The 27,738-nt window shown below is 44.9% G+C and overlaps 1 protein-coding gene across 2 annotated transcripts; it reads right to left on the bottom strand.

Moving 5' to 3' along the window:
• Positions 1 to 204: 204 nt before the first annotated feature.
• On the bottom strand, positions 205 to 27,738 carry LOC141148163 (uncharacterized). 2 transcript variants are annotated; one of them, XM_073635346.1, is made up of 5 exons: positions 27,597 to 27,738; positions 16,661 to 17,006; positions 15,217 to 15,411; positions 13,294 to 13,313; positions 205 to 851 (listed from the first exon to the last, which is right to left on the bottom strand). In XM_073635346.1, the coding sequence occupies exons 2-5, from the start codon at positions 16,926 to 16,928 to the stop codon at positions 705 to 707; spliced, it is 630 nt and encodes a 209-aa protein (XP_073491447.1). In that variant the 5' UTR covers positions 16,929 to 17,006; positions 27,597 to 27,738; the 3' UTR covers positions 205 to 704. The 2 variants fall into 2 exon arrangements, with proteins under 2 accessions (XP_073491447.1, XP_073491448.1); XM_073635347.1 differs by lacking the exon at positions 27,597 to 27,738 and adding an exon at positions 17,201 to 17,251.

Here is a 27,738-nt window from a genome sequence, read left to right as displayed (position 1 = left end):
AGAGCATCAGCACTGACATGAAACATTGTAACAACTGTTGTCACCATGATCTTGCTCTTTTTCTGTTTTTTAACTGAGGTGAGCTGATCCCCCAATAAAAGACACTTTCAGCTGAGGGATTCTTGCTAATTATGATATGTGGATTGGGGTATGGTGGGGTGGGAGGATGACCATTAAATGAAGCTGATGGTTGTCACACGGAGGGCCATTTGTAACAATTTTATTTTGTAATATATATATTTTTTATAACTTCAGCATATATTTATGTTTTTATGAAGACACTGGGTTCATCTAGAGCAGGCATGTCAAACTCAAGTCCAAGAATGAGCCGCAGAGGCTAACACACCTTTGTGGGACGAACATTAACAGATCTGATTATGAAATAAATAGTGGACAAATAAAATTTGCAATGATAGCCCAAGAAAGAGGCTTAGGGAGATGCAGAGCAGTGTAACCTACTGCCCAATACCTTCATCAGTCTAACCAGGTTCACTGCTGTTCATGACCACCATGTGTCCACCATCATCAGACAGCCTTCCAGCTGCTCCAGCATGTTCCTACCCACCCACCACCTTCAGAAAATCTTTCTCTCTCTCTCTCTCTCTCTATATCTATATATATAGAAAGTGCCTGCAACTTAGTATGACATGCCTGTTCTAGGAGAAGGATTATGTCACGATACAAGAAGTTGAGTATCTATGTTGTCAGGCATGTTTATGTGTGCCTTTTATGTGCAATCTCTTGTAGGGATAATGAAGAAATAGGTGCACTGCCAACGCAATTAACAGGAAAATAAAAGCAATGAAGAAAATGGTCAGAATAAGCCATTTGTATTTGCTGCATTCTCTGACCTGAAAAAGAGGACAGACATGACATTAATGTACTGTAGACATAATACCCAATAAATAGTTTAGCAAATAAATATATGTTTCTATAACTTTCTAGAATCTAACTTTCTAGTCCTCTGAACAGTGTTCAGCTAAAGCTACAAGTTAGTGTAGTGCACAGTGTTCAGCTAAAGCTACAAGTTAGTGTAGTGCGTCCTCCTCACAGTGTTCAGTTAAAGCTACAAGTTAGTGTAGTGCGACCTCTGCACAGTGTTCAGCTAAAGCTACCTGTAGAAGGTTGGTGGTGTTTTCTTGATCCTATTACTACCACAGGCAGCTACATTATTTTAACGTTAGTGTAGTGCGTCCTCTTCACAGTGTTCAGCTAAAGCTACAAGTTAGTGTAGTGCGACCTCTGCACAGTGTTCATCTAAAGCTACCTGTAGAAGATTGGTGGTGTTCTCATACTACAGGCAGGCAGTTGATTTTGCTAGCTGCAGTATCAGTATATAGATATATATCTATATAGACATATATCTATATATCTATATAGATATATATATATCCCAGCTTAGTGCAACTACATCTCACTGCAGGCCATTAGTATGTCTGGAAGGCCAACAAGGGGAGGCAGACAGTCACAACCCAATAAAAGAGGGCAAACAGGCTCTGTGTCTAGAGGCAACAGTGCTGGTCGTGGAGACAGTACATCCTCATCAGCACTTGGCCGTGGGACAAGCTTGGCCTTTTTTCCGGCAGCTGGCCGTGTTGAGCCGCAACATGCGGAAGACTTGGTCGAGTGGATGACCAAGCCGTCCTCATCCTCCTCATCCTCTCTTACCCATGCTCAGGGTACTTTGTCTGGCAAAGCAGCTGCCAACGCGGCCTTTGATGATGATACTGAGCTCGATGAAGGCAGTAACATGAGCACGGACAGAGGGGGTGCCCAAGAAGGACAGCAATCTGGCAGTCATGCTCCCCCTGCTGCAACATACTGCCAGGTTTGCTCCAGTGATGAGGAGGGAGGGGATGATGAGGTCACTGACTCAACGTGGGTGCCTGATAGGAGAGAGGAGGAGGAGGAGGAGGCACATCACCAACAAGGCAGGATACCCTCCAGGGGCAAGCCTAAGGGCAGCACACTGACTGCATCACACCCCAAAGCTCCACATGTGCTGGGCGCTGCTGTCTCTGCGCGTTATTCCAAAAGTTCTTTGGTGTGGGCCTTTTTTGAGACAAGTACATCAGATCGCACCGCTGCTATTTGCAACATATGTCTCAAGCGTATCTCGCGTGGCCAAAACATCTCCCACTTGGGCACCACATGCTTGACCAGACATATGTTGTCCTGCCATGCAGTTCGTTGGCAAGTGTATCTAAAAGACCCACACCAAAGAACAAAGAGGACCTCTCCTTGCTCCTCATCAGCTGAGATCTCCAACCCCACTATACCTTCAGTCCTCTCTGAGACCTGCACTGAGAGGAATGAAGGTATAGAATTAGGTGTGTCACAGCCAAGTACTTGTGGGCAATTTGCTTTCGGTACCCTAACGTCAGAATGTAGCAGGCAAATTTCCCTGCCCCAGCTGCTGCACCGCCGAAAGAAGTTCGCTCCCAGCCATCCACGTGCCCAGCGGTTGAATGCTAGCTTGGCAAAATTGCTAGCACTTCAACTGCTACCTTTTCAGTTGGTAGACTCTGTCCCTTCCGTGAGTTTGTGGAATGTGCGGTTCCTCAGTGGCAGGTACCCAAACGCCACTTTTTCTCACAGAAGCCGATTCCGGGTCTCTACCGGCATGTGGAAGGCAATGTCCATGCCTCGCTGGATAGGGTGGTCAGCGGTAGGTAGGGATGCGCTTCGAGTTCGAGTTGAACTCATGTTTGACTCGAACATCGGCTGTTCGCCAGTTCGCTAAACAGCGAACAATTTGGGGTGTTAGCGGCGAATTCGAATGCTGCGGAACACCCTTTAAAAGTCTATGGGAGAAATCAAAAGTGCTAATTTTAAAGGCTTATATGCATGGTATTGTCATAAAAAGTGTTTGGGGACCTGGGTCCTGCCCCGGGGGACATGGATCAATGCAAAAAAAGTTTTAAACGGCCGTTTTTTCGGGAGCAGTGATTGTAATAATGCTTAAAGTGAAACAATAAAAGTGTAATATCCCTTTAAATGTTGTACCTGGGGGGTGTCTATAGTATTCCTGTAAAGGGACGCATGTTTCCTGTGTTTAGAACAGTCTGACAGCAAAATGACATTTCAAAGGAAAAAAAGTAATTTAAAACTACTTGCGGCTATTAATGAATTGCCGGTCTGACAATACACATAAAAGTTCATTGATAAAAACGGCATGGGAATTCCCCACAGGGGAACCCCGAACCAAAATTAAAAAAAAAAGACGTGGAGGGTCCCCCTAAGTTCCATACCAGGCCCTTCAGGTCTGGTATGGATATTAAGGGGAACCCCGGCCAAAATGTTGTGGGGGTCTGCGGGCGGGGGGCTTATCAGAATCTGGAAGCCCCCTTTAACAAGGGGACCCCCAGATCCCGGCCCTCCCCCCTGTGTGAAATGGTAAGGGGGTACTTACCCCTACCATTTCACAAAAAACTGTCAAAAATGTTAAAAATGACAAGAGACAGTTTTTGACAATTCCTTTATTTAAATGCTTCTTCTTTCTTCTATCTTCTATCTTCCTTCGGTTTCTTCCTCCATCTTCTTCTTCTTTTTCTTCTTCTTCTGGTTCTTCCTCCGGTGTTCTCGTCCAGCATCTCCTCTGCGGCGTCTTCTTATCTTCTTCTCCTCGGGCCACTCCGCATCCATGATGGCATGGAGGGAGGCTCCCGCTGTGTGAGGCTTCTCTCCATCTTTTTCTTCTTTTTCTCCATCTTCTTCTCTTCATCTTCTTGTCATCATCTTCTTTCGGGCCACTCTGCATCCATGATGGCATGGAGGGAGTCTCCCGCTGTGTGGCGGTTCTCCTCTTCTGATGGTTCTTAAATAACGCACAGGGACTTGACAGGGACTTCCCTGTGGCATTCCCGTGACCTCAGAAGGGGCGGGGTTACGTAACGGGTGACCCCACCCCCCTCTAACATCACAGGGAATGCCACAGGGAAGTCCCCGTCAAGTCCCCGTGCATCAGAGGGGTTATTTAAGAACCATCAGAAGAGGAGAAGCGTCACACAGCGGGAGCCTCCCTCCATGCCATCATGGATGCGGAGTGGCCCGAGGAGAAGAAGATAAGACGCCGTGGAGGAGATGCCGGACGAGAACACCGGAGGAAGAACCAGAAGAACCAGAAGAAGAGGATGGAGGAAGAAACCGAAGGAAGATAGAAGAAAGAAGATAGAAGATAGAAGAAAGAAGAAGCATTTAAATAAAGGAATTGTCAAAAACTGTCTCTTGTCATTTTTAACATTTTTGACAGTTTTTCTGTGAAATGGTTCACACAGGGGGGAGGGCCGGGATCTGGGGGTACCCTTGTTAAAGGGGGCTTCCAGATTCCGATAAGCCCCCCCGCCCGCAGACCCCCACAACCCCCGGGCAAGGGTTGTGGGGATGAGGCCCTTGTCCCCATCAACATGGGGACAAGGTGTTTCGGGGGCTACCCCAAAGCACCCTCTCAATGTTGAGGGCATGTGGCCTGGTACGGTTCAGGAGGGGGGCGCTCTCTCATCCCCCCTCTTTTCCTGCGGCCTGCCAGGTTGCATGCTCAGATAAAGGTATGGTATGTATTTTTGGGGGGACCCTACGCCGTTTTTTTTTATTTTGGCGCGGGGTTCCCCTTAAAATCCATACCAGACCTGAAGGGTCTGGTATGGATTTTAAGGGGGGACCCCACGCCATTTTCCTTTTTTTAATTTTGGCCGGGGTTCCCCTTAATATCCATACCAGACCTGAAGGGCCTGGTATGAAATTTAGGGGGACCCCCACGTCATTTTTTTTTTTTTTTTTAATTTTGGTTCGGGGTTCCCCTGTGGGGAATTCCCATGCCGTTTTTATCAATGAACTTTTATGTGTATTGTCAGACTGGCAATTCATTAATAGCCGAGAGTAGTTTTAAATGACTTTTTATCCTTTGAAATGTCATTTTGCTGTTCTAAACACGGGAAACATGTGCCCCTTTACAGGCATACTATAGACACCCCCCAGGTACGAAATTTAAAGGGATATTACACTTTTATTGTTTCACTTTAAGAATTATTAAAATCACTGCTCCCGAAAAGACGTCCTTTTTTTTGCATTGATCCTTGTCCCCTATGACAATAACTTGCATATAAGCCTTTAAAATTAGCACTTTTGATTATTTATGTTCGTGTCCTATAGACTTTAACTCGTGTTCGAACAAATTTTTTGCCTGTTCGCAAGTTCTGGTGCAAACCGAACAGGGGGGGTGTTCGGCTCATCCCTAGCGGTAAGGTGCATATTACTGCTGACTCGTGGTCCAGCAGGCATGGACAGGGATGTGACCTACATTTCACGGCGCATTGGGTGACTCTGCTGGCAGCTGGGAAGGATGCAGGACAAGGTGCAGTAGTGTTGGAGGTTGTTCCTCCTCCACGCCTCCAAAATACCACTACTAATGATTCTGACACACCTCTCTCCTCCACCCCCTCCTCTTCTTCTTCCTCCATTGCCTCTTCCTGTGCTTTGTCCTCTGAACCAGCGGTGCTCCATAGGCATTCAAGGGGCTACGCAAGTATGCAGGCCAAAAGATGCCATGCGGTGCTTGAGCTGGTGTGCTTGGGGGACAGGAGCCACACTGGGGCAGAGGTTCTGTCAGCTCTGCAGGGGCAGGTTCAGAGGTGGTTGACACCACGCCAACTTAAGGCAGGAATGGTGGTTTGCGACAATGGCACCAACCTCCTCTCCGCCCTCCGACAGGGACAAATGACCCATGTGCCCTGTTTGGCTCACGTCCTTGGGCAGGTACCCGGGCTTACAGGATGTCCTGAGGCAGGCCAGGAAAGTCTGTGTGCATTTCCACCAGTCATATAATGACAGTGCTCGGCTGGCTGACCTCCAAAAGGAATTTAACCTGCCCAAGAACCGCCTAATCTGTGACATGCCCACCAGGTGGAACTCAACGTTGGCCATGCTGCAGTGGCTGCACATGTAGCAGAGGGCCATCAATGAGTACCTGTGCGACTATGGCACCAGGACAGGGTCAAGGGAGCTTGTTTTTTTTTTCCCCACGCCAGTGGGCCATGATCAGGGATGCATGCACTGTCCTGTCACCATTTGAGGAGGCCATGAGGATGGTGAGCAGTGACAGTGCATGCATCAGTGACACTGTCCCCCTTGTCCACCTGTTGGGGCACACGCTGCATGGAATAATGGACAGGGCACTTGAGGCAGAACAGAGGCAGGAAGAGGAGGAGTTCCTTAGCTCTCAAGGCCATCTTTATCCAGACAGTGTTCCTGCGTGCCCGCCGATCACACAGGAAGAGGACGAGGAGGAAGAGGATTGTGTCAGTATGGAGGTGGAGCCTGGCACTCAGCATCTGCAGGAGTCTTTAAGGGATCATTTACAGTCCTAAGAAACACATGGACTTGTACGTGGCTGGGAGGAGGTGGCTGCGGATCATGTCGTCCTTAGTGACCCAGAGGACTCCGGACCGAATGCCTCAGCAAACCTACGCTGCATGGCCTCCCTGATCCTGCAAAGCCTGCGGATCCTCGTATTCGTTGTATCAAGGAGAAGGAACAATACTGGCTGGCAACCCTCCTTGATCCACGTTACAAGAGTAAGGTTGCGGACCTTATCTTGCCGTCGCAGAGGGAGCAGAGGATGAAACATCTTCGGGAGGCCTTGCAGAAAGGTCTCTGCAACGCGTTCCCAGAGACTGGGAGGTTACAAACTCCTGTCTCTGGACATCGTGTTGCTGAGGCTTCGGTCAGTCAAAGAAGGAGCGGTGGAGAAGGTGGCCGTCTGACCGATGCGTTCAGACAATTTTTTAGTCCGCAGACCCAAGGTATGATCGGTTCCAGCAACCATCGCCAGCGTCGTTTTACATGGTGCAGGAATACCTAGGGGCAAGATCTGACTTGGACACCTTTCCCACCGAAAATCCTCTGGGTTACTGGGTCTTGAGGATGGATCACTGGCCAGAGCTTGCACAGTATGCAATTGAGCTACTGGCCTGTTCTGAATCCAGCGTTCTTTCGGAATGCACATTCAGTGCTGCTGGAGACTTTGTAACTGATCACAGGGTGCGTCTGTCCACCGACTCAGTCCATCGACTGACCTTCATAAAAATGAATCAGTCTTGGATCACCACCAGCTACCAAGCACCTGATGCTGATGTAACCGAATACATTTTTTTGAAATGTCAGATCCCTTCAAAGACTGCCTATGTTGATGCTGAGTGACTATCCTATTATACTGAGTAATTATCCTTTTCCTCCTCAATGATCATGATGATAGCTTGTAAGAACATTTTTGGTTCTGGGCGCCGCCAGTCCCGCCACCAGTGCCTAAGGCCCAATTTTTCAGCCCCTGTTTAACAGGGGCATGTAATTACAATTTTTGATGCAATTCTTTGCAGCAGGGCTAGTTCCTGCGCTCCAACTAGAGTATCTGTGAGGGGTTGCAGTGTTGTGGCACCAGCACCAGTATCTAAGGCCTGAGTTTTCAGCCCCTGCTTAACAGGGGCATGTAATTACAATTTTTGATGCAATTCTTTGCAGCAGGGCTAGTTCCTGCGCTCCAACTAGAGTATCTGTGAGGGGTTGCAGTGTTGTGGCACCAGCACCAGTATCTAAGGCCTGAGTTTTCAGCCCCTGTTCAACAGGGGCATGTAATTACAATTTTTGATGCAATTCTTTGCAGCAGGGCTAGTTCCTGCATTCCAACTAGAGTATCTGTGAGGGGTTGCAGTGTTGTGGCACCAGTGTCTAAGGCCCAATTTTTCAGCCCCTGTTTAACAGGGGCATGTAATTACAATTTTTGATGCAATTCTTTGCAGCAGGGCTAGTTCCTGCGCTCCAACTAGAGTATCTGTGAGGGGTTGCAGTGTTGTGGCACCAGCACCAGTGCCTAAGGCCCAATTTTTCTGCCCCTGTTCAACAGGGACATGTAATTAGAATTCTTGATCTAATATTTCACTGCAGGTCCCGTTTCTGCGCCCACCAAGAGTATCTGTGAGGACTTACAGTGTTGTGGCACCAGCACCACCACCACCACCAAAGGCCCAATTTTTCTGGCCCTGTTCAACAGGGGCATGTAATTACAATTCTTGATCTAATATTTCACAGCAGGGCCCTGTGAGGTCTTACAGTGTTGTGGCCACAACAACACCTAAGGCCCAAATTTCTGCTGAGTATATAGGGGAGGCCCCTACTTTCAAACATCCAACTTACAAACGACTCCTACTTGCAAACGGAAGGAGACAACAGGAAGTGAGAGGAAATCTACCCCTAGGAAGGGAAATTCTCTCCTGTAAGAGTTAATATGGGAAAAACTTTTCTCCTTTCCACTGATGCTTTATCACCAATCCTTGTTTCAATAAAAACCCCAAATTTTCAAAAAACATTTGTCATTGGGACAAAAAGTGTGATGAAATCATCTGAAGAGGAGCACAGACAGCAAAACAAATGTCACAGGGGTGATAACCCTTCCCTATGTTTTCCAAAAAGCTTAAAATAGATTTTTTGGCTGGAGCTAAACACGTTAAAAATGTACCCGTTCAAAATTACAAACAGATTCTACTTAACAACAAACCTACAGTCCCTGTCTTGTTTGCACCGCCTGTATACTGCTGTTCAGAGTATATAGAGCCTGGTGGCCCCACACCTTTCCTTTTTTAATTTGGGTGCAGGGTTCTCCTTAATATCCATAGAAGACTCAAAGGGCCTGGTAATGGACTGGGGGGTACCCATGCCGTTTGTCTCACTGATTTTCATCCATATTGCCAGGACCCGACATTACATTAATGCCGCAAGCAGTTTTAAATGACTTTTATTCCTTTAAAGATGAAATTTTGTGCAGGGACTGTTCTAAACATGGGAAACACATGCCACTTTACCGGCATACTATAGACACCCCCCAGGTACGGATATTTAAAGAAATATTTCTTCTTTTTTTTTTTTTTTTTTTTTTTTTTACTTTAAGCATCATTAAAATCACTGCTCCCCGAAAAAAACGGCTGTTTTTAAAAGTTTTTTTTGCATTGATAAATGTCCCCTGGGGCAGGACCCGGGTCCCCAAACCCTTTTTAGGACAATAACTTGCATATAAGCCTTTAAAATTAGTACTTTTAATTATTAATGTTCGTGTCATATTAGATTTAATAATTTCTATATACATTTTTATAGATATTTGGAAGCATCCACCCCTGATGAGTGTGTAAATACGAAACGCGTCGGAAAAATCCAGGATGCCGACATACACTACCACTAGCAATCAACTTTATCAACTGTCCCCTTACCAATCGTGCTTCATGTACTCATATTATGTTATATTCAGTGTACCGCATTTTTGACTTGTGTTTACGTATGTGGAACTCATGGGAATTGCTCAATTATTCTTATCACTGTCATGTGTTCTTAAGCTGACACTACCTCACATCCTTGATGTACCATGTTATATATATGCACTGCCATATTGTCATGATTTTCCAAGTTGATACGATCATGTGCTGCCTATGTCCATGTTGTATATGTATATTATGTGCTATCCCATGACCCATGCATGTACACCTACACATTTTCCATGTTAATAAACATGTGATTTTTTATACGTATCCCCACCATGTCTTGAACCTCATTTAACTTCCGTATATATCACTTTGTACCAGGGATGGAGGCGCAATTTATGTGCGCCTCATTTAAAGTCCTCACCTGTGTCATTACACAGTCCCCCTCCTCTTTTCTGTCTGCATATAGGGATGGCGGTTTCTTGACTGAGCTGGCAGTGTTCCCCTGTCACTCAGGTGGAGGTCGTTTGGCTCCATTTGGCTACGCGCTGCCTTTGGGGCCTTACTCTGCTTGGAACATAATATCCATGTCCAGCAGTTATGCGGCATTGCACTATTTACAGGGCTATTTGGTTTCCCATGAAGCCATAGGCATCCCTTTGCTGTCCCATCCCGGAAGCTGCGATGCGCTCTGTGTGCCTCCCTCTTCCCTCTTCCTCCCGCCCTTCAAGACGGGGGTTCGGGGGTCCTGGAAGGCAACCACAGCGCATCGGCGCCACGTGCCTCACGCTTGACGTCACTTTGTGCGTCATCGCGTGAGGCACGACTACCACCATCCTAGCTACCATAGCTGGGAGGGTCATCCCCTGCCGGGGGCGGTATCATCCCGCCCAGGCAGAGGCCCCTCCCTACACGTGCTGAGCCGGCGTGACATCGGTAGAAGCCAGCGTGCGGCTGTGCGGCGTGTACTTTACACGCCGCTTGCACACAGCCACGAACTTCACAGCTAGCACACATCACAAGGCAGTAGGACTCTCCATCCCTCCGTGCACGCTACCAGGTAACACCAATGGCAGTTGCCATATCACTAAAATAGTCAGTACTACCTAAATACTTAAACTAGATTCTTATTTATCTATGTAGATTCCATGGCAGTTTCCATCACCTACCTCCCTTTGTACCATGGCTTGTGATATAGAGCGATTTATCCATTCTGAGGAAGCTCTGTGCACCCTATTTCAGCCATACGCGGCCCCATATACCCCAGCTTCCGGGACGGACATCTCTTTGGTTGCTTTGGCCTCACACCCAATATACCCCTACTGTATACCACTCTGCTTATGTAAGTACTTTGGATGGGCTCCTTTGCCACTCCATCTAAAATTTAGTCTCATATTAGATTTAATAATTTCTATATACATTTTTATAGATATTCGGGAGCATCCGCCCCTGATGAGTGTGTAAATACGAAACGCGTCGGGAAAATCCAGGATGCCGACATACACTACCACTAGCAATCAACTTTATCAACTATCCCCTTACCAATCGTGCTTCATGTACTCATATTATGTTATATTCAGTGTACCGCATTTTTGACTTGTGTTTATGTATGTGGAACTCATGGGAATTGCTCAATTCTTCTTATCACTGTCATGTGTTCTTAAGCTGACACTACCTTGCATCCTTGATGTACCATGTTATATATATGCACTGCCATATTGTCATTATTTTCCAAGTTGATACGATCATGTGCTGCCTATGTCCATGTTGTATATGTATATTATAAACATAAATATTTAAATCTGTGACGTGTCACTGGTGCAATACACCCCACGTGTAGAAATAAACCGTGGCGCTCCCTCCAAAACTAATCCCACCTCTTACAGTGAATTACCTAATCTAGTGAACACCTCTTTACAGGTGTATCCTAAAAAAATAATATAAATATAAAATAAAAATAAAACACCAAAAACAGAGTACAAGTGACTAAGTGCCAATACTGCTCTTATAATTTGTATACATCAATCCCTGTGTAGTGACAACACAAAAAAAAAGTGTAAACCATCAATGCTAATAACAATCCCTATGTATCACACAATCGCTATGTGACTATAACAAAAGCCTCATACGAGAGTGGAGGCATGAGGAGCTGGTGAGTGGCTTTTCACTGGGAGAGGGTTCACTGAACACGCAGGTGTGGTGGAAGGACTTGATAGAAGATAATTACACCCCTGGAATTAAAAAGGACTTGCTGTGGCACACTTGATGTCTTCTTGATCACGATCACAGACACTTTGTACATGTGTGTGAACTTTTCACAGAGTTTTTGTTATAGTCACATAGCGATTGTGTGATACATAGGGATTGTTATTAGCATTGATGGTTTACACTTTTTTTTGTGTTGTCACTACACAGGGATTGATGTATACAAATTATAAGAGCAGTATTGGCACTTAGTCACTTTATGTACTCTGTTTTTGGTGTTTTATTTTTATTTTTATTTTTTATTTATATTATTTTTTTAGGATACACCTGTAAAGAGGTGTTCACTAGATTAGGTAATTCACTGTAAGAGGTGGGATTAGTTTTGGAGGGAGCGCCACGGTTTATTTCTACACGTGGGGTGTATTGCACCAGTGACACGTCACAGATTTAAATATTTATGTTTATCTTATACACACTAAGTGGCAGCTAGAGTTAGGCTATACCAACCGGTGATAGTCAATATCTAGGTTGACTCTCCGAGGCGCAGTGGTGGGGAACTAAGTATAGGGTGGGGATTATACTTAGAAGAACCGTTCATTAGTGTATATGTATATTATGTGCTATCCCATGACCCATGCATGTACACCTACACATTTTCCATGTTAATAAACATGTGATTTTTTTATACGTATCTCCACCATGTCTTGAACCTCATTTAAAGTCCCAAACTTCCATATATATCACTTTTTAGGACAATACCATGCAAATTAGCCTTTAAAATGAGCATTATTGATTTCGAACGTTCGAGTCCCATAGACGTCAATGGGGCTCTAACGTCCGTGCAAATTTTCGGTCCGTTCGCAGGTTCTGGTGCGAACCAAACGGGGGGTGTTCGGTTCATCCACCACTTAGCATATAAGACTCCCGCTTATATGCTAAACTGTCTACATAGGTCAATAAATATGCAATTTCCAACCTGACTATCCCTGAGCCCCTGTAGTCAATTTTGGACCACCAACTCACCAAAAAAAAGTGGAATATCTCTCTTCTATAAAAACGACTTTCACTAAATCTTCACCTCTGTGCAAATGGGCAGAAGATCTCAACATCTCTGTCAGCGTGAGGGAAAAAAATTACCGAGCTTCTGTTTACATCACGTGATCAGCCGTCAGTAGCTGACAGCTGATGACGTTGTAAGGGGCCGGGATCGACCCCTTACTCTGATCTGTGATCAGCTGAGTCTCATAGACTCAGTGATCACAGAGCGCGGTGCGCACGAGCAGACAGCGCTTGTTTGGGAGGATGTTCATGGATGCCCTCCTGGCAATTAAGGCCCGCACTGTAGCCGTATTTCGGCTATAGCGCAGGTGGCAAGTAGTTAATTATATTCCAGTTTACAATTTGTATTGTTAGGGTAATGTGATCAGGCTCTACCTGATCTTGTGTGCTATATATTCTTTGTGAATTTTCAATAAAGGGAGTTCCAGTTTGCACTTAAGCTAGTGTCGTCTATTCCTTGGGTGCTCAGCTATAATACCTGGTTCCTGGGTCCAGACTGGAGGAAGCTTTATCTTGGCAGAAGCACCTAAGCTGGGTGCTGGACAGTTCCATTACAGTTAGGTTATAGGAAACTGCTCCAATGTCAGGTTGGTGATGGAAAACTGCCCCAATTTCAGGTTATGGGTTACAGAAAATCACCCCAATGCTACATTATGGGTTAGAGAATACCATCCCAGTGTCAGGTGATGGGCTACAGGAAACTATTCTAATGTCAGATTGTGGATTACAAAGAATGACCTCACTGTGATGTCACAGATAAAAGTTGTCATCCGCTGTTGTGACTTACCCACAGTCTTCTGTTGTGATCTGTAAAAGGTAAAAAGAAAGGAATTCAATACAGAGAATTCAGAAACCTTTAATCTCTTTGTCTTTCATTATTCTCTACATTTTCCCATCCATGGTGAGGGAACTGGTGAATCAATCTCCCTTTTTTTTTTTTTTTGAGTCTGTAGTGCTACACTGAGTTCCAGTTATGATAGTAAGGCCCTGGTTAGACATGTGCACTGCGAAAACATTTTTTTTTTGTTTATTGGATCATTCGTTATGATCGTCTTTCGTTATTTCGATAATTCATAACTTCGGATGCATTCGTATTCATTACGTTCCATTTGTTTAGATGCGCCATTCTTTATTTTGGATGATTCGTAACTTCAGATAAATTAGTTGACTAATGGCGCGTACACACGATCGGAAATGCCGCAAGCAAAAGACCGATGAGAGCTTTTGGTCGGAAAATGCGACCGTGTGTATGCTCCATCGGACTTTTGCTGGCAGCATTTCTGCCAGCAAAAGATTGAAAGCAGGTTCTCTATTTTTCCAACGGACAAAGTTCATGACGCAAATTCCGTACGTCTGTATGCAATTTCGACGTGCAAAAAAACCAACGCATGCTCGGATACAATTCGGAAGTATTGAACTTCATTTTCTCAGCTTGTCGTAGTGTTGTACGTCACTGCATTCTTGACAGTCGAAAGTTCAGAGAACTTTTGTGTGACGGTGTGTATGCAAGGCAAGCTTGAGCGGAATTCCGTCGGAAAAAACATCCAAGATTTTTTCCAACGAAAATTCCGCTCGTGTGTATGCGGCATTACAGTTAGCCAAATTTGAAAGGAAATTCCAATACCAATAGTTTATAACTATTATTATAGTTTTTATTATTATTTATTATTAATAAATAATAATAAAAACTATAATAATGGTTAATAATATACTTATAATAGAAAATACGAAAAACAAAATTATTCGAATATTAATTCCCTATTGTCCCACAACTGGGTGAATGCAGTGCTCTGTGCCCCGAGCCCACCTTTTTTTGAAGCCAATTAGAGCCTCAGGCTTTAATCATGTGCTTAAAGAAAAAAAAACCCCATTGAAATCCATGCGTCCGGCGCCCTGCATGTAGATTAGGGGCCGGGTGCATGGATTAGGGTAGCAGCGCCTCTGTACCCCTAATGGAGCGCCCGCCACTGGTTGTCACCATCAGGAAACCCTCCCTGAGCAATACCATGCAACAAGTACAGTGGAACCTTGGTTAACGAGCATTTTGAAAGACGAGCAACTTTTTTTTTTAAATTATGACTCAGTTTGCGAGTGTTGTCTCGCAAAACAAGCAGAATTTAAGCTAATGGGTTGTGCAGTACTGCATTTGGCCAGAGGTGCGGGGGCGCCGGTTCGGAGCCATTCAGAGCCGTTCGGAAATTCTCAGAATCACTTGGAAATACTCCGAGTATTTCCCAAAGTATATCCCCGAGTATTTCCGAGGCTCTCCGGCGCCCTCCCCCATCTCTGGCCACATGCGGTATTGCATGCAATAGAAGTCAATCCGGAACAAAATATCTTTGTTTCCATTGACTTCTATGGGGAAAGTCACTTTGATATAGGAGTGCTTTCGATTACAAGTATTCTCCTGGAACGGATTATGCTCATAATCAAAGGTTCCACTGTATTGCAATTTAAAAGGAATATCAATTGTTAAGCCACACAGAGCATAAAGAAAACTCAATGTCATCCAGTTAGGGTTTACATCGACTTTAATATTCTGTGTGGATTTCCTTGTATGTGGGGCCTGTATCTGACCACAAAACAGGTTCATTCTGGTAGGTTTAATAAATGACACACACATGTGGCCGTAGCTTGTCTGTGTGTGTGTGGTGGGGACATTAGAGTGTACATTTTTCTGAAAACAACATTCCATAGATGAATTGGTTACCTTTGATGATGCCTCTGAGCTGTTGATGGCTTTTCCCAGTTTCGGATACTTTTGCCATTCTCTTATCATCATTTCCAAAAAGGAGAAGATCCTGGGCCAATTTACCGATACTGGGCTGATCTTTCAGGATCGCATTCTTCTGCACTTCACTGGTGTCCTCCAAATCATCAATCACCACAACCACATTCTTTCTTCCTGTAGGAAGATGAATTCCTTATTGAACATTCATTTAGTATTACGGTATACCATTTCACAGACCTGTACAGAAGATGTTTGTTCTCTATGTACTATATACTCTACTGTATGTCACTCCCCAACTCAATAATGTCTGGGTAACTGTGCCACACTGTTCTTAGCTCAATTAAAGACGGAAATGTGTTTTGCTAAACATACAAATGACCTAATGCAGATCTAATTGTAGAGCATCCCCGTAGAAGCCGCTGGTGAATTTGGTCCTCTTTCCCTACTTAGAGCACCCACAGCCAGGCACACAGCATTTTCTTCTACTGGCTCCAAAGAACAGTCTAGGGTCTTTCTTTTGGGGTTTTTATTGGGATAATAAACTTGGATAGGGAGAGGGAGCATGATAAACCTCAATAAATTGTAGAACTGAATAACTTGGGGACTCCTCAACTTTCTAGCTGCACAATACAAAATTCAATGTCCCGCAGGATATCTATGCTGTCGATGACCTGTACTCATTCCAGAGTTAAAAGCTACACACTTTTCCTCCAGCACTGGGGTCATTTACGCACTTAGCCACAGGATCATCCTCCTGCCAATATCCATCAGGATCTTCCAAGTGAGGGAGATGTTGACTCACACCACCATAGGACAGCTGGACTCCTTTCCACCAATTTCCTCCTGGCCTCTCTTCAGTGAGCTTCTCCACAACCAACTTGATCCTTGGACTCAAGTTTGTGAATAGGCCCCCCAAGCTAAGACTAGCTGGGTCTTCTGCGGCTTTCCAATAGCTTCTTGTAGAATTCTGCCCCATGGGTTGAACCCACATGCACAGATGTCTCTTCCAGCAGGACTGGACCCAGGATCTCTGCATCCTGCTGCTCAGGCCTAAGACTACGTATGGGTTCTCTTGCCACCAACAGTACACCCCCTCCCATCCCCCAGGGATTGAGTGGAGTACCACAAATATTCACTACAATTTCAGAATTCTCTTGAAGAAAGGGGGAAGCAACAGAGAAGTAGCCTGTGAGGCACTCAGCAGCCCCAATTAATCAACCCAATTTACATAGCAGCCTACTCTACACTAGGAGGGTGCTACATCATGAATATGTATGGTGGAGAAGGAAATTTAGGTGGCTCTGGTCAAGTAATGGCTTTGGGCTTCCCTGTGGTTACCACATTACAGAAGGAAGTTTTGACTAGTTTAAATCTCAGTACAGCAATCACCACAAAAAGTTTAAAGAAAGTTTAGTTCTCTCACCCAAGATCTCTGATAAAGCTTGGAGCTCTTCATCGTACAGAGAATCTGTTACATCAGTGACATTAATTCTTCCTCTGTTCTTGGTGTGGTAGAGAATAGCAAATGTACATTGGTGTATTTCCTTTGTGAGATTCAAGGATTTATTTGATATGCAGAAAAAGTTGACATCTCTCACCAGGGATGAGTCCAGAAGGAAATCAATCAACCATTTATAGCAGCTGGCATGCTCTCTGGAGAAGATCCCTACCGATGCCTTCTTCTGACACATCTCCCGTCCAACCCAAGGAGACCTCAGAAGTCCTGGACCTCAGCATCGACAGATAATAAAGACAGTTCTCAACACTTTCTGTAAAGAGAATAGAAAATACCAATGTACTTTCCTGCTTCTGATATTAGCTGTATGTTCCTCCATCATATAATATTTATGGTGCTTCCTACGATGGCCACAAAGAGGACAAAGTTATCTATAAAGAGTTTAAATTCCACTGGTGGATTTTTGAAGTATGGGAAGTATGGGGTTTAAAAAAAAATTATACTCACCTAGAGGATGCTGCATCTGTCGAGTGAAAGAAAGGGGCGGAAGGTGCGTGATCTAACGCTTGAATCAAGATGATACAATTTATTCTTATACAAAGTAGATAAATACAAAAAAGTTACTACATGTTCATAAAAACTAGGTTACAAAATATGCATTAAAACTTAGACATGCCCATGCAAGGGCAAGTGCTGAAGGGTAGGCTGACGCATTTGGAAGGGTTCCCTCTTCATCAGAGCCTTGGAAAACAAGATAAAGTCTGTACAATGTGGTAGACTAACATAAAGAGGAGTGGCTGATTGGGAGGTGTATCACATGGTAAGTGATGGAGTCTCCTTTACTCTAGAACTGTCCACATCACAGTGCTCTAGAGCGCCATCACTTTGATTGGACCTGGGTACTGTGCCCGTCACCAGACTATATATACTGAGCTCCAGGGTGAGTTATATCTGCTATGGAGTTCCATTGGCTGGTTGCTGGTGTGTCATCTGCATCTGTCCCGTGCCCGCTCTAAGACCAAGAACTGAGTGATCAAAGACCACTGGTTGCTCAGCTCTCGGTCTTCAGGCTGCTCTGTGTAATTGGTATTGCACAGAGCGACCCCGATCCTCCTCTTCTCGGGTCCCCCACTAGTGACATTGGCTCCTGCTCTTCTTCGTGTGTCCCCATAGCAAGCCGATTGCTAGAGAGGCACATGGTGCTTGCTCGCTCCTGAGCTCTGTGTCTATGGAGCCTAGCCCCGCCCCCTACTTTCTCCTGCATTTGATGATGTAGGGAGGAGGAGAGGGGAGAAGAATCAGCCATGTACAGCAGGGGCAGTGAAAGGGGGAGGACACAGAAGGGATTCCCTTCCTGGGAAATTATTCAGTAATCAAATCAAACTATTTCTTGGTAGAAGAAATACTGCAACCAGCATATAATATTAACCATATATATAGATGCACACCAGTATGGGAATAATGCAAATAATCTTTATATAAGAAAGGATTATTAATAGTACATACATTTTTTTTTTTACCTTATTGCAGGGAATGCATTAAGGTAAAAAAACATTTTTAGCTCTAGTGTCATTTAAAGTTGGTTTGTGATTTCTCACTGTCTCCAGTAGATGTCATTTTTTTTTTTTTTTTGTTATTTTGTATAGTTAACCACTTCAGCCCCGGAAGATTTGGCTGCTGAATGACCGGCCATTTTTTTGCGATTCGGCACTGCGTCGCTTTAACTGACAATTGCGCGGTCGTGCGATGTTGCACCCAAACAAAATTGACATCCTTTTTTTCCCACAAATAGAGCTTTCTTTTGGTGGTATTTGATCGCCTCTGCGGTTTTTATTTTTTGCGCTATAAACAAAAAAAAGTGCGACAATTTTGAAAAAAACACAATATTTTGTACTTTTTGCTATACTAAATATCCCCATTTTTTATTTTTAAAACAGCGGTGTGCGGGGACCGCTGCAACAGCTTTGATCTAAGGTAAGCACACCAGCTCATTATGCCTTTGTCTTACAGGATTTGTTTTCTTATTTTTTTTTTATTTTTTTTATTTTAGGGTTTATAGAACCATTTTAAAAAGTAATTTTCAAGCTTTTAAAATCTGCAGCTTTCATTACAATAATTTAAATAAACTAACAAAAAACCTGTGCTTGGTGTCTAACAGAAAATGAGTCTGCAGCTCCCACCATATCCAAATACAAGATAAATACAAACACAAAAAACATAAAATGGTGCGCTGTCCCTTTAAATCTTCAGAGTGCTACACCTACCACAATTCTCACTCAACCGGCTCAAACATGTGCAGAAACAACGAGCTATTGTGCCAATAATTTTAATTAAAAAAAAAAAAAAAAATTATAACTTTCTAAGCGGTAATGTTAGTGCTTTATTCACCACTACATGTAAACTAAAAAAAAAAAAAAAAAAAAAACACTCATAAATTTCATAAATCACCTAAAGAGCTGTAGTGCATAAAATAAGGTGCAAATATTCCACACTTATACTGATCTCCAAAAATAGTGCAAACGTATATAAAAGTCCATAAACAATAAAGGTTTAACCACTTCAGCTCCGAAAGGTTTTACCCCCTTCCTGACCAGGCCATTTTTTTGCGATTCAGCACTGCGTCACTTTAACTGACAATTGCGCGGTCGTGCGACGCTGTACCTAAACAAAATTGACGTCCTTTTTTTTTCCCACAAATAGAGCTTTCTTTTGTTGGTATTTGATCGCCTCTGCGGTTTTTATTTTCTGCGCTATAAACAAAAAAGGAGCGCCAATTTTGAAAAAAACACCATATTTTGTAGTTTTTGCTATAATAAATATCCCCATTAAAAAAAAAAAAAAAAAGCACATTTTTTTTCTCATTTTAGGCTGATACGTATTCTTCTACATATTTTTGGTAATAAAAATTGCAATAAGCAGTTATTGATTGGTTTGCGCAAAAGTTACAGCATCTACAAAATAGGGGATAGTTTTATGGCGTTTTTATTATTTTTCTTTTTTACTAGTGATGGCGGCGATCTGCGATTTTTATCGGGACTGTGACATTATGGCGGACACATCGGACACTTTTGACACATTTTTGGGACCATTGGCATCAATACAGCGATCAGTGCTATAAAAATGTTTTGATTACTGTAAAAATGTCACTGGCAGTGAAGGGGTTAACACTAGGGGGGCGATCAAGGGGTTAACTGTGTTCCCTCTCTGTGTGTTTCTAACTGTAGGGGGAGGGGACTGACCTAGAGGACGTGACAGATCGTGGTTCCTAGCTATTAGGGACTCACAATCTGTCTCTCCTCTCAGAACAGAACAGGGATGTGTGTGTGTGTTTACACACACACATCCCTGTTCTGCCTCCGGCCACGAGCATTGGCACCCCCGCAGTGCAGCGGAGCATGCACGCACCTCCAGCAACACATGCACGCCTGCTATCAGATCCCGCGAGCCCATGTATAGCTACGACGGCTTGCGGGATTGCGCAGACCGGCCGCAGTATAATGACGGCGGCTATTTGGCAAGTGGTTAACCTCCTCCTGCCTGCGCTATAGCCAAATGCCAGCTTTACTGCAGGCCTTAGTTGCCTGGAGGGTGTCAATAGACGTCCTCCCGTGCATGAGCTGCCTGCGTGCCCCCTGTGGGGTACGTGCCGTGCTCTGTGACACTCGAATGATCACAGATCGGAGAAAGGGGCCGATCCCGACCCCTTACCACGTGATCAGCTGTCAGCCAATGACGCGGTGGCACTTATGGGCACTGATGAGGCGGCACTGATTAGGTGGCACTGATGAGGAGAAACTAATATGCCACACTGATGAGCACTGATATGCAGCACTGATGAGCACTGATAGGCGGCACTGATGAATACTGATGGGTGGCACTCATAGGCAGCACTGACTGGCATCACTAATGGGCACTGGTTGGTGTCACTATTGGGCACTGCTGGTGTTGTACTGTAATCAGAGCTCTGATGATTAGTGCCCTGATTACTTGCACAGGTCTCCCCTGTGAGGAGATGCCGCTGATCAATTCTCCTCTCCTCACACTCTGTCAATGTGAGCCAAGGAGAGTGGACAAAGGGCACTTCCTTGTTTACATGTGACACAGCCGATCACATGGGTAAAAGGCTGCATCATCATCTCTCTACCGAGATCGGGGTCCCGTTGTGTCTGAGGAACACGACGCAACCGGGATCAATGCCCTGGGCGAGCGAGAGCGGCAGTTCTGGGGCGCCGTCATGTGACGGCGCCCCAGAACCAGAGTGCAGAAATGAGATGCCGTCACTTTAACCACTTCCCGACCATCGTATAGTAAAATGACGGTACACTGCTGACAGTGGAAGGTGTGCCTATCCCTACGCGTGGCATCCCCTGATGAAGCCATGTGAGCCGTGACGCCACGCGTAGGGATAGGCACACCATCCACTGTCAGCAATGTGCGATAGTGGATACACTGCATAATCCCGTTTTTTTTCTGTGTGAGTACCGATTCTTTTATTAATAATAAAGCTTTGTGGATAAAATTACTACACTATACGGCATCCTTGTTTCCCTTCGGTTACTATATATGTGGATGATCTGAGGCTAAGTGAGAGACAGCGCTGTGCGCAGGAGCCACCCCCACAGGAGACACCAGCGGTGCCTGATTTATTATATGCTGTAACCTCAGGATAATGAGGTAAGGGGCCATTACCTTACAGTGTAGGAGCATCTGCATGGAAAGCACCTGTATACACTTCACATCTCTTCCTCAGCTTATTATTATGTGATACAATCCAGTCTGTATCTCCTCACCGTTTGGCATGTTTTAAAGCATCTGAAGCTGCTTGAGATTGCACAGATCACTGTTTGGATTTTTTGAACACTTTATTGTTGCACAAGTCACTTTCTTTGAGAAGCCTTCAAACCTGTGTTTTTGCACTTTATGTTGGCATTGAATACTACAATATATCCTATATGGATCCCTATGGACATTCATTATAACATTGCACGTTCACTTCGAATTAATTTTTGTTCCTATCATCATTGTATTTTCATCCTTTTTTATTTTATGGCACGTTTGAAACAATATTAGAGGTGTTTAGATTGCACAAGTCACTTTCTTTAATTGTAATACAGTTGGTGCTGTCATATAAGTCACTGTTTGATGTATTTGAATATTTTGATGTAATGTTTTTAAGTACCCACTGTAGGTATAAGATATCTTTTTGCAGCAACTGTAGATCTCCACGGACACTCAGCGTAACTTTGTATACACCATTTTTCTTGTTTGCTTTATGCGTTGGAGACCTCTTTTGATTCCACTAATTTTTGGGTTATTATTTATATACTTATGATTTTAGAGTGATTAGACACTTCTGTTTATTCTCACATATTCACGTTCAATCCCACACAGCACGCTAGGCCCTACAGCCACCGTGTGATCAGTAGGCTCCTTTTTCCACTGACATGAGTGTTTATACCTAAGCCACTGATTACCATTATTTACCCATACTTAGTAAGTGTGGAGAGCATTAGGATTAGCGCAGCACCACCCCTACCTATTTCATCTCTCTTTGTGGGGTCAGGCTGGACCCTATTCGGTGCAAGCTGCTTTTCCGTTACTAACATCACAGTTTTGTACATGGTAGCGCAGGAATAATATCATTTATTAACCTACTCCCACTATGTTTGGACACAGCTGGAGCCAATCAGCGTGTCTGGTGGCCGTGATGACTGCCGGGACCCGCCGATCGTTCATAGGAGAAGCAGACCGTTGAACAAGGCAGACCGTTGTTCGGTGAGGGAGGAAGATGGAGATCTTGTGTTTCTGCTAAGCGGGAACACGGATCTCTGTTTTCCTCCAGTCACAGCACCTCCCCCCTACAGTTAGAAAGCACCCCTTGAAGAGCACATTTAACCCTTTGATTGCCCCTGGTGTTAATCCCTTCCCTACCAGTGTCATTTATACAGTGACAGTGCATTTTTTTTTTTAGCACTGATCACTGTATTGGTGTAGCTGGTCCCCAAAAAGTGTCACTTAGTGTCCGATCTGTCCGCCGCAATGTCGCAGTCCCGCTAAAAATCGCTGATCACCGCCATTACCAGAAAAAACAATGACAAAAATAATAAATTTATCCCATAGTTTGTAGATATAAGTTTTGCGCAAACCAATCAGTATACGCTTATTGGGATTTTTTTTTACCAAAAGATATGTAGTAGAATGCACATTGAGCTAAATTGATGAAGAAACGTTTTACATTTTTTTTATTGGATGCATTTTATAGCAGAAAGTAAAAAAAAAAAAAAAAAAATATATATATATATATATATATATATATATATATATATATATATATATATTTTTTTTTTTTTTTTTTTCAGAAATGTCGCTCTTTTTTTGTTTATAGTGCAAAAAATAAAAACCGCAGAGGTGATCAAATATCATCAAAATAAATCTGTAGTTGTGTGAAAAAAAGGACGTCAATTTTGCTTGGGTACAGCGTCGCACGTCCGCCCAATTGTCAATTAAAGTGACGCAGTGCCGAATCGCAAAAAAATGGCCCAGGCAGGAAGGGGATAAAACCTTCCGGAGCTGAAGTGGTTAAACTTTTATCGTTTATGGACTTTTATATACGTTTGCACTATTTTTGGAGATCAGTATAAGTGTGGAATGTTTTCACCTTATTTTATGCACTACAGCACTTTAGGTGATTTATGAAATTTATGAGTGTTTTTTTTTTTTTTTTAGTTTACATGTAGTGGTGAATAAAGCACTAACATTACTGCTTACCACATAGAAAGTTATGATTTTTTTAAAAAATGATGATATATTGGCACAATAGCTCGTTGTTTCTGCACATGTTTGAGCCGGTTGAGTGAGAATTGTGGTAGGTGTAGCACTCTGAAGATTTAAAGGGACAGCGCACCATTTTATGTTTTTTGTATTTGTATTTATCTTGTATTCGGATATGGTGGGAGCTGCAGACTCATTTTCTGTTAGACGCCGAGCGCAGTTTATTTAAATTATTGTAATGAAAGCTGTAGATTTTAAAAGCTTGAAAATTACTTTTTAACCACTTGTCGGCCGCCGCATGTACATATACATCGGCACAATGGCACGGACAGGCAAATGGGTGTACAGGTACGTCCCCTTAAATTTTACGGCATGTGGTCGCGTGCGCGCCGACGGTGGCGTGCGCACAACCCTTCTGCGAGCTCCGAGAGTGTGATCACGGGTCCCGGGGACTTGATGTCTGCGGGGATACCCGCGATCGTCTCACGGAGAGGAAGAACGGGGAAATGCTGATATAAACAAGCATTTCCCCCTTCTGCCTAGTGACAGGACACTGATCTCAGATCCCTGTAATCAGGAGCGGTGATCAGTGACGTGTCACACACAGCCCCTCCTCCCCCACAGTTAGAATCACTCCCTAGGACACACTTAACCCCTGCAGCGCCCCCTCCTGGTTAACCTCTTCACTGCCAGTCACATTTACACAGTAATCAATGCATTTTTAATCGCACTGATCACTGCAGGAATGTGAATGGTCCCAAAATAGCGCCAAATGTGTCCAAATGATCAGCGATAAAAATCGCAGATTGCCGCCATTACTAGTAAAAATAATTATTAATAAAAATGCCATAAATCTATCCCCTATTTTGTAGGCGCTATATCTTTTGCGCAAACCAATCAATAAAGGCTTATTGCGATTTTTTTTACCAAAAATATGTAGAAGAATACGTATTGGCCTAAACTGAGGAAATAAAAAAAAAATTATATATTTTTGGGGGGATATTTATTATAGCAAAAAGTAAAAAATAATGCTTTTTTTTTTCAAAATTGTTGCTATTTTTTTGTTTATAGCGCAAAAAATAAAACCGCAGAGGTGATCAAATACCACCAAAAGAAAGCTCTATTTGTGGGGAAAAAAAGAAGCCAATTTTGTTTGGGAGCCACGTCGCACGACTGCGCAATAGTCAGTTAAAGCCACGCAGTGCCGAATCGCAAAAAGTGCTCTTTGGCCAGCCAAATGGTCCGGGGCTGAAGTGGTTAAAATGGTTCTACAAACCCAAAAAAAAACTAAGAAAACAAATCCTGTAAGACAAAAGGCATAATGAGCTAGTGTGCATCGCATACTAGCTCATTTTGAAATACCTTAGATCAAAGCTGTTGCAGCGGCCCCCCGCACAGCGCTGTGACCGGCGACATGTTTCCCGCAGTTATTTCCAGGTTCGCGGGATCGGAGGCTTATGGCCGGAGCCACGATGATGTCACTTCACAAGCATGCACGCGGGAGCCGCTGGTCACGGCACAGCTGCTAAAGAAACAGCACAAGCGGAACGGTTCTTTAGTGTGCATGTGCCAATGACGTTGGTGCAAGGGTATATGGTAAAATATCTCCTAAACTGTGCAGGTTTAGGAGACATTTACAGTACCTACAGGCAAGCCTGCGGGTACAAGTGGTGTACCGGGGTTTACAACCACTTTAATAATATACAGCATCTTGAGAGCGTAGTGATTGGGTTTACATCTACTTTAAGGTTGCAAATGATTATACAAGCACATGCATCTCTGCAGTGGTGGCCCATCGATACGGAGCGCCCCCCCCCCCCCCGCAATCCATGACACCGGTCCCTAATCTCGGTTTTGGGCGCATTAAATTTTTTTTTTTTTTTTTGAAGCACATGATTAGAGCCTGAGGCTCCAATTGGCTTGAAAAAAGGGTGGGCTTGGGGTGCAGAGAACTGCGCCGTGAGCCCACCCAGTTGTGTGACAATAGCAAATTAATATACACAATTGTCTTCCTGATTCTCCTCCTGGCCAATCAGGATGCGGGTCCTGAGACCTGATTGGTTAGGGAGTCTTAGGACCCATTTCCTGTTCAGCCAGGAAGAGACGCAACGGCCCCCGGAGTGATGAACGGCAGCCCTGCCTCGGACCCTTGCCACCTGCCTCCTAAGGTAAGGAGGCCACTGATCGTCCGCCACCTTCCAGTCCGTCTCCCGAATGCGGGATTGTGCCTTCCCGTCCATCTCCCGTGGGGGGGTCGTGCCTTCCTGTCCGTCTCCCGGGGGGCGCTCCTTCCTGTCCATCTCCTGGGGGGGGTCGTGCCTTCCCGGCCATCTCCCGGGGGAGTGCGCCTTCCTGTCCGTCTCCCGGGGGGGTCGCGCCTTCCTTTTCATCTCTCGGGGAACGCGCCTTCCTGTCCTTCTCCAGCGGAGGTCGGGCCTTCCCGTCCGTCTCCTGGGGGGGCGCGCCTTCCTGTCCATCTCCTGGGGAGGTTGTGCCTTCCCGTCCATCTCCCGGGGGGTGCGCCTTCCTGTCCATCTCCTAGGGGGGGTGGTTGCGCCTTCCTGTCTGCCTCTCGGGGGGGTCGTGCCTTCCTTTTCATCTCTCGGGGAGCGCGCCTTCCTGTCCTTCTCCCACGGGGGGTCGGGCCTTCCCATCCGTCTCCCTTGGGGGGTCGCGCATTCCTGTCTGTCTCCCGGAGGGGGTCGCGCCTTCCCGTCTGTCTCCCGGAGGGGGTCGTGCCTTTCCGTCCGTCTCCCAAGGGGGGGGTCGCGTCTTCCCGTCCATCTCCCAAGGGGAAGGGTGCGTCTTGCTGTCCGTCTCCTGTGGGGGGGGGGGTCGCACCTTCCCATCTGTCTCCCGAGGGGGGCACCTTCCCGTCCCTCTCCCAAGGGGGGGGGGCGCGTCTTCCTGCCCGTCTCCTGTGGGGGGGGTCGTGCCTTCCCATACGTCTCCTGTGGGGGGTGGCATTGATTTGCCACCCCCTTTCTCCCAAAATATTGAGCACCAGCTGCCTCTGTCCCTATTTGCAAATGGTACACATTGCAAAGTCCCCTATTGTCATAATGAAGCCCACCCAGAGAAATGCCATGAAGCCATCGCCAATGTACATGAAGATGGGGAGTGTCTACATGTATTTTTTGATGATACACAGAGCAAATGAAATGCCCTTCGGATATGGTTTAAATCTACGTTAAAGGGCACCCTTACCCTTACTAGCAACCCCCCTCCTCTAACAGAATTGTACTTTTTTTCTGGGGGGGGGGGTAGAAATACTGTTTTGGGGGTCTAGGCCCAATTGTTTAAATCCCAGGTAGCTCCGAGTACTCTACGGCACATGACTCGGAAATGACAGCTGCCACCCCTGGTAACGTCAGAGGAAGATGGCGGCATAAGACCGGTGTGCTGCGGCGAAGAGGCAGATCCCTATGGTGTCTGGATCTCCAGGATTGTGAGTGTGCTTTTAGGGAATAACCCAGCTATACGGGTAAGAGGGGAGGGGGATGGTAGGTTCTTGTTTTATAGAAAGTGTAGTCTTATGCCGCGTACACATGACCAGTTTTGCCGTCGGAATAAACTCTGAAGGTTTCGAAGACGGAATTCCAGTCAAGCGGTCTTGCATACACACGGCCACACCAAAGTCTGACGGTGACATACAACACGTACGTCAGGACTAGAAAAAGGATATTCAATAGCCAGTAGCAAAAAGCTTCCGTCTCGTACTTGCTTCAGAGCGTCGTTTTTGGTCTGTCGGAACAGCATACAGACCAGCGGTTTTCTCGATAGGAATTGGTTCCGTCGGAAATATTTAGAACATGTTCCATTTCTAGGTCCGTCAGAATTTTCGAAAAAAAAGTCAGATGAGGCCTACACACGATCGGAATAGAAAAGCTTCCGTCTCACTTTTTCTGTCGGACATTCCGCTTGTGTGTACGCGGCATTACTGTTGGTTTGCCTTCCCCTCTACATATTCCAGCTATTATCTCATCAGAATAAGAATACGCTGCTTCTCTGCTTCTCTGATCTGGGCTCTCCAGTCTTCTGGATCTTCATCAACAATGACATGAATATCATCAGTTTGTACCTACAATCCATTATGAGATCCCGACCACAATACCCTCCCGCTTCAGCTTACCTGTGTGCACCTCTCCGAATCCCCCCGATAAGGTTCATAAAGGTCTTTTTTTCTTCTCTAGATTTTCTTCTGACCTGCAAAAATAGCAACCCTGACTTGTGAAGTGATAAGTGGAAAAACCGGTCCCCAGCCTGAGATCTTC

This window comes from Aquarana catesbeiana, linkage group LG06 (genome assembly GCF_042186555.1).
Source record: "Aquarana catesbeiana isolate 2022-GZ linkage group LG06, ASM4218655v1, whole genome shotgun sequence".
Lineage (NCBI taxonomy): Eukaryota > Metazoa > Chordata > Amphibia > Anura > Ranidae > Aquarana > Aquarana catesbeiana.
This window is presented reverse-complemented; position numbering and strand designations above follow the sequence as displayed.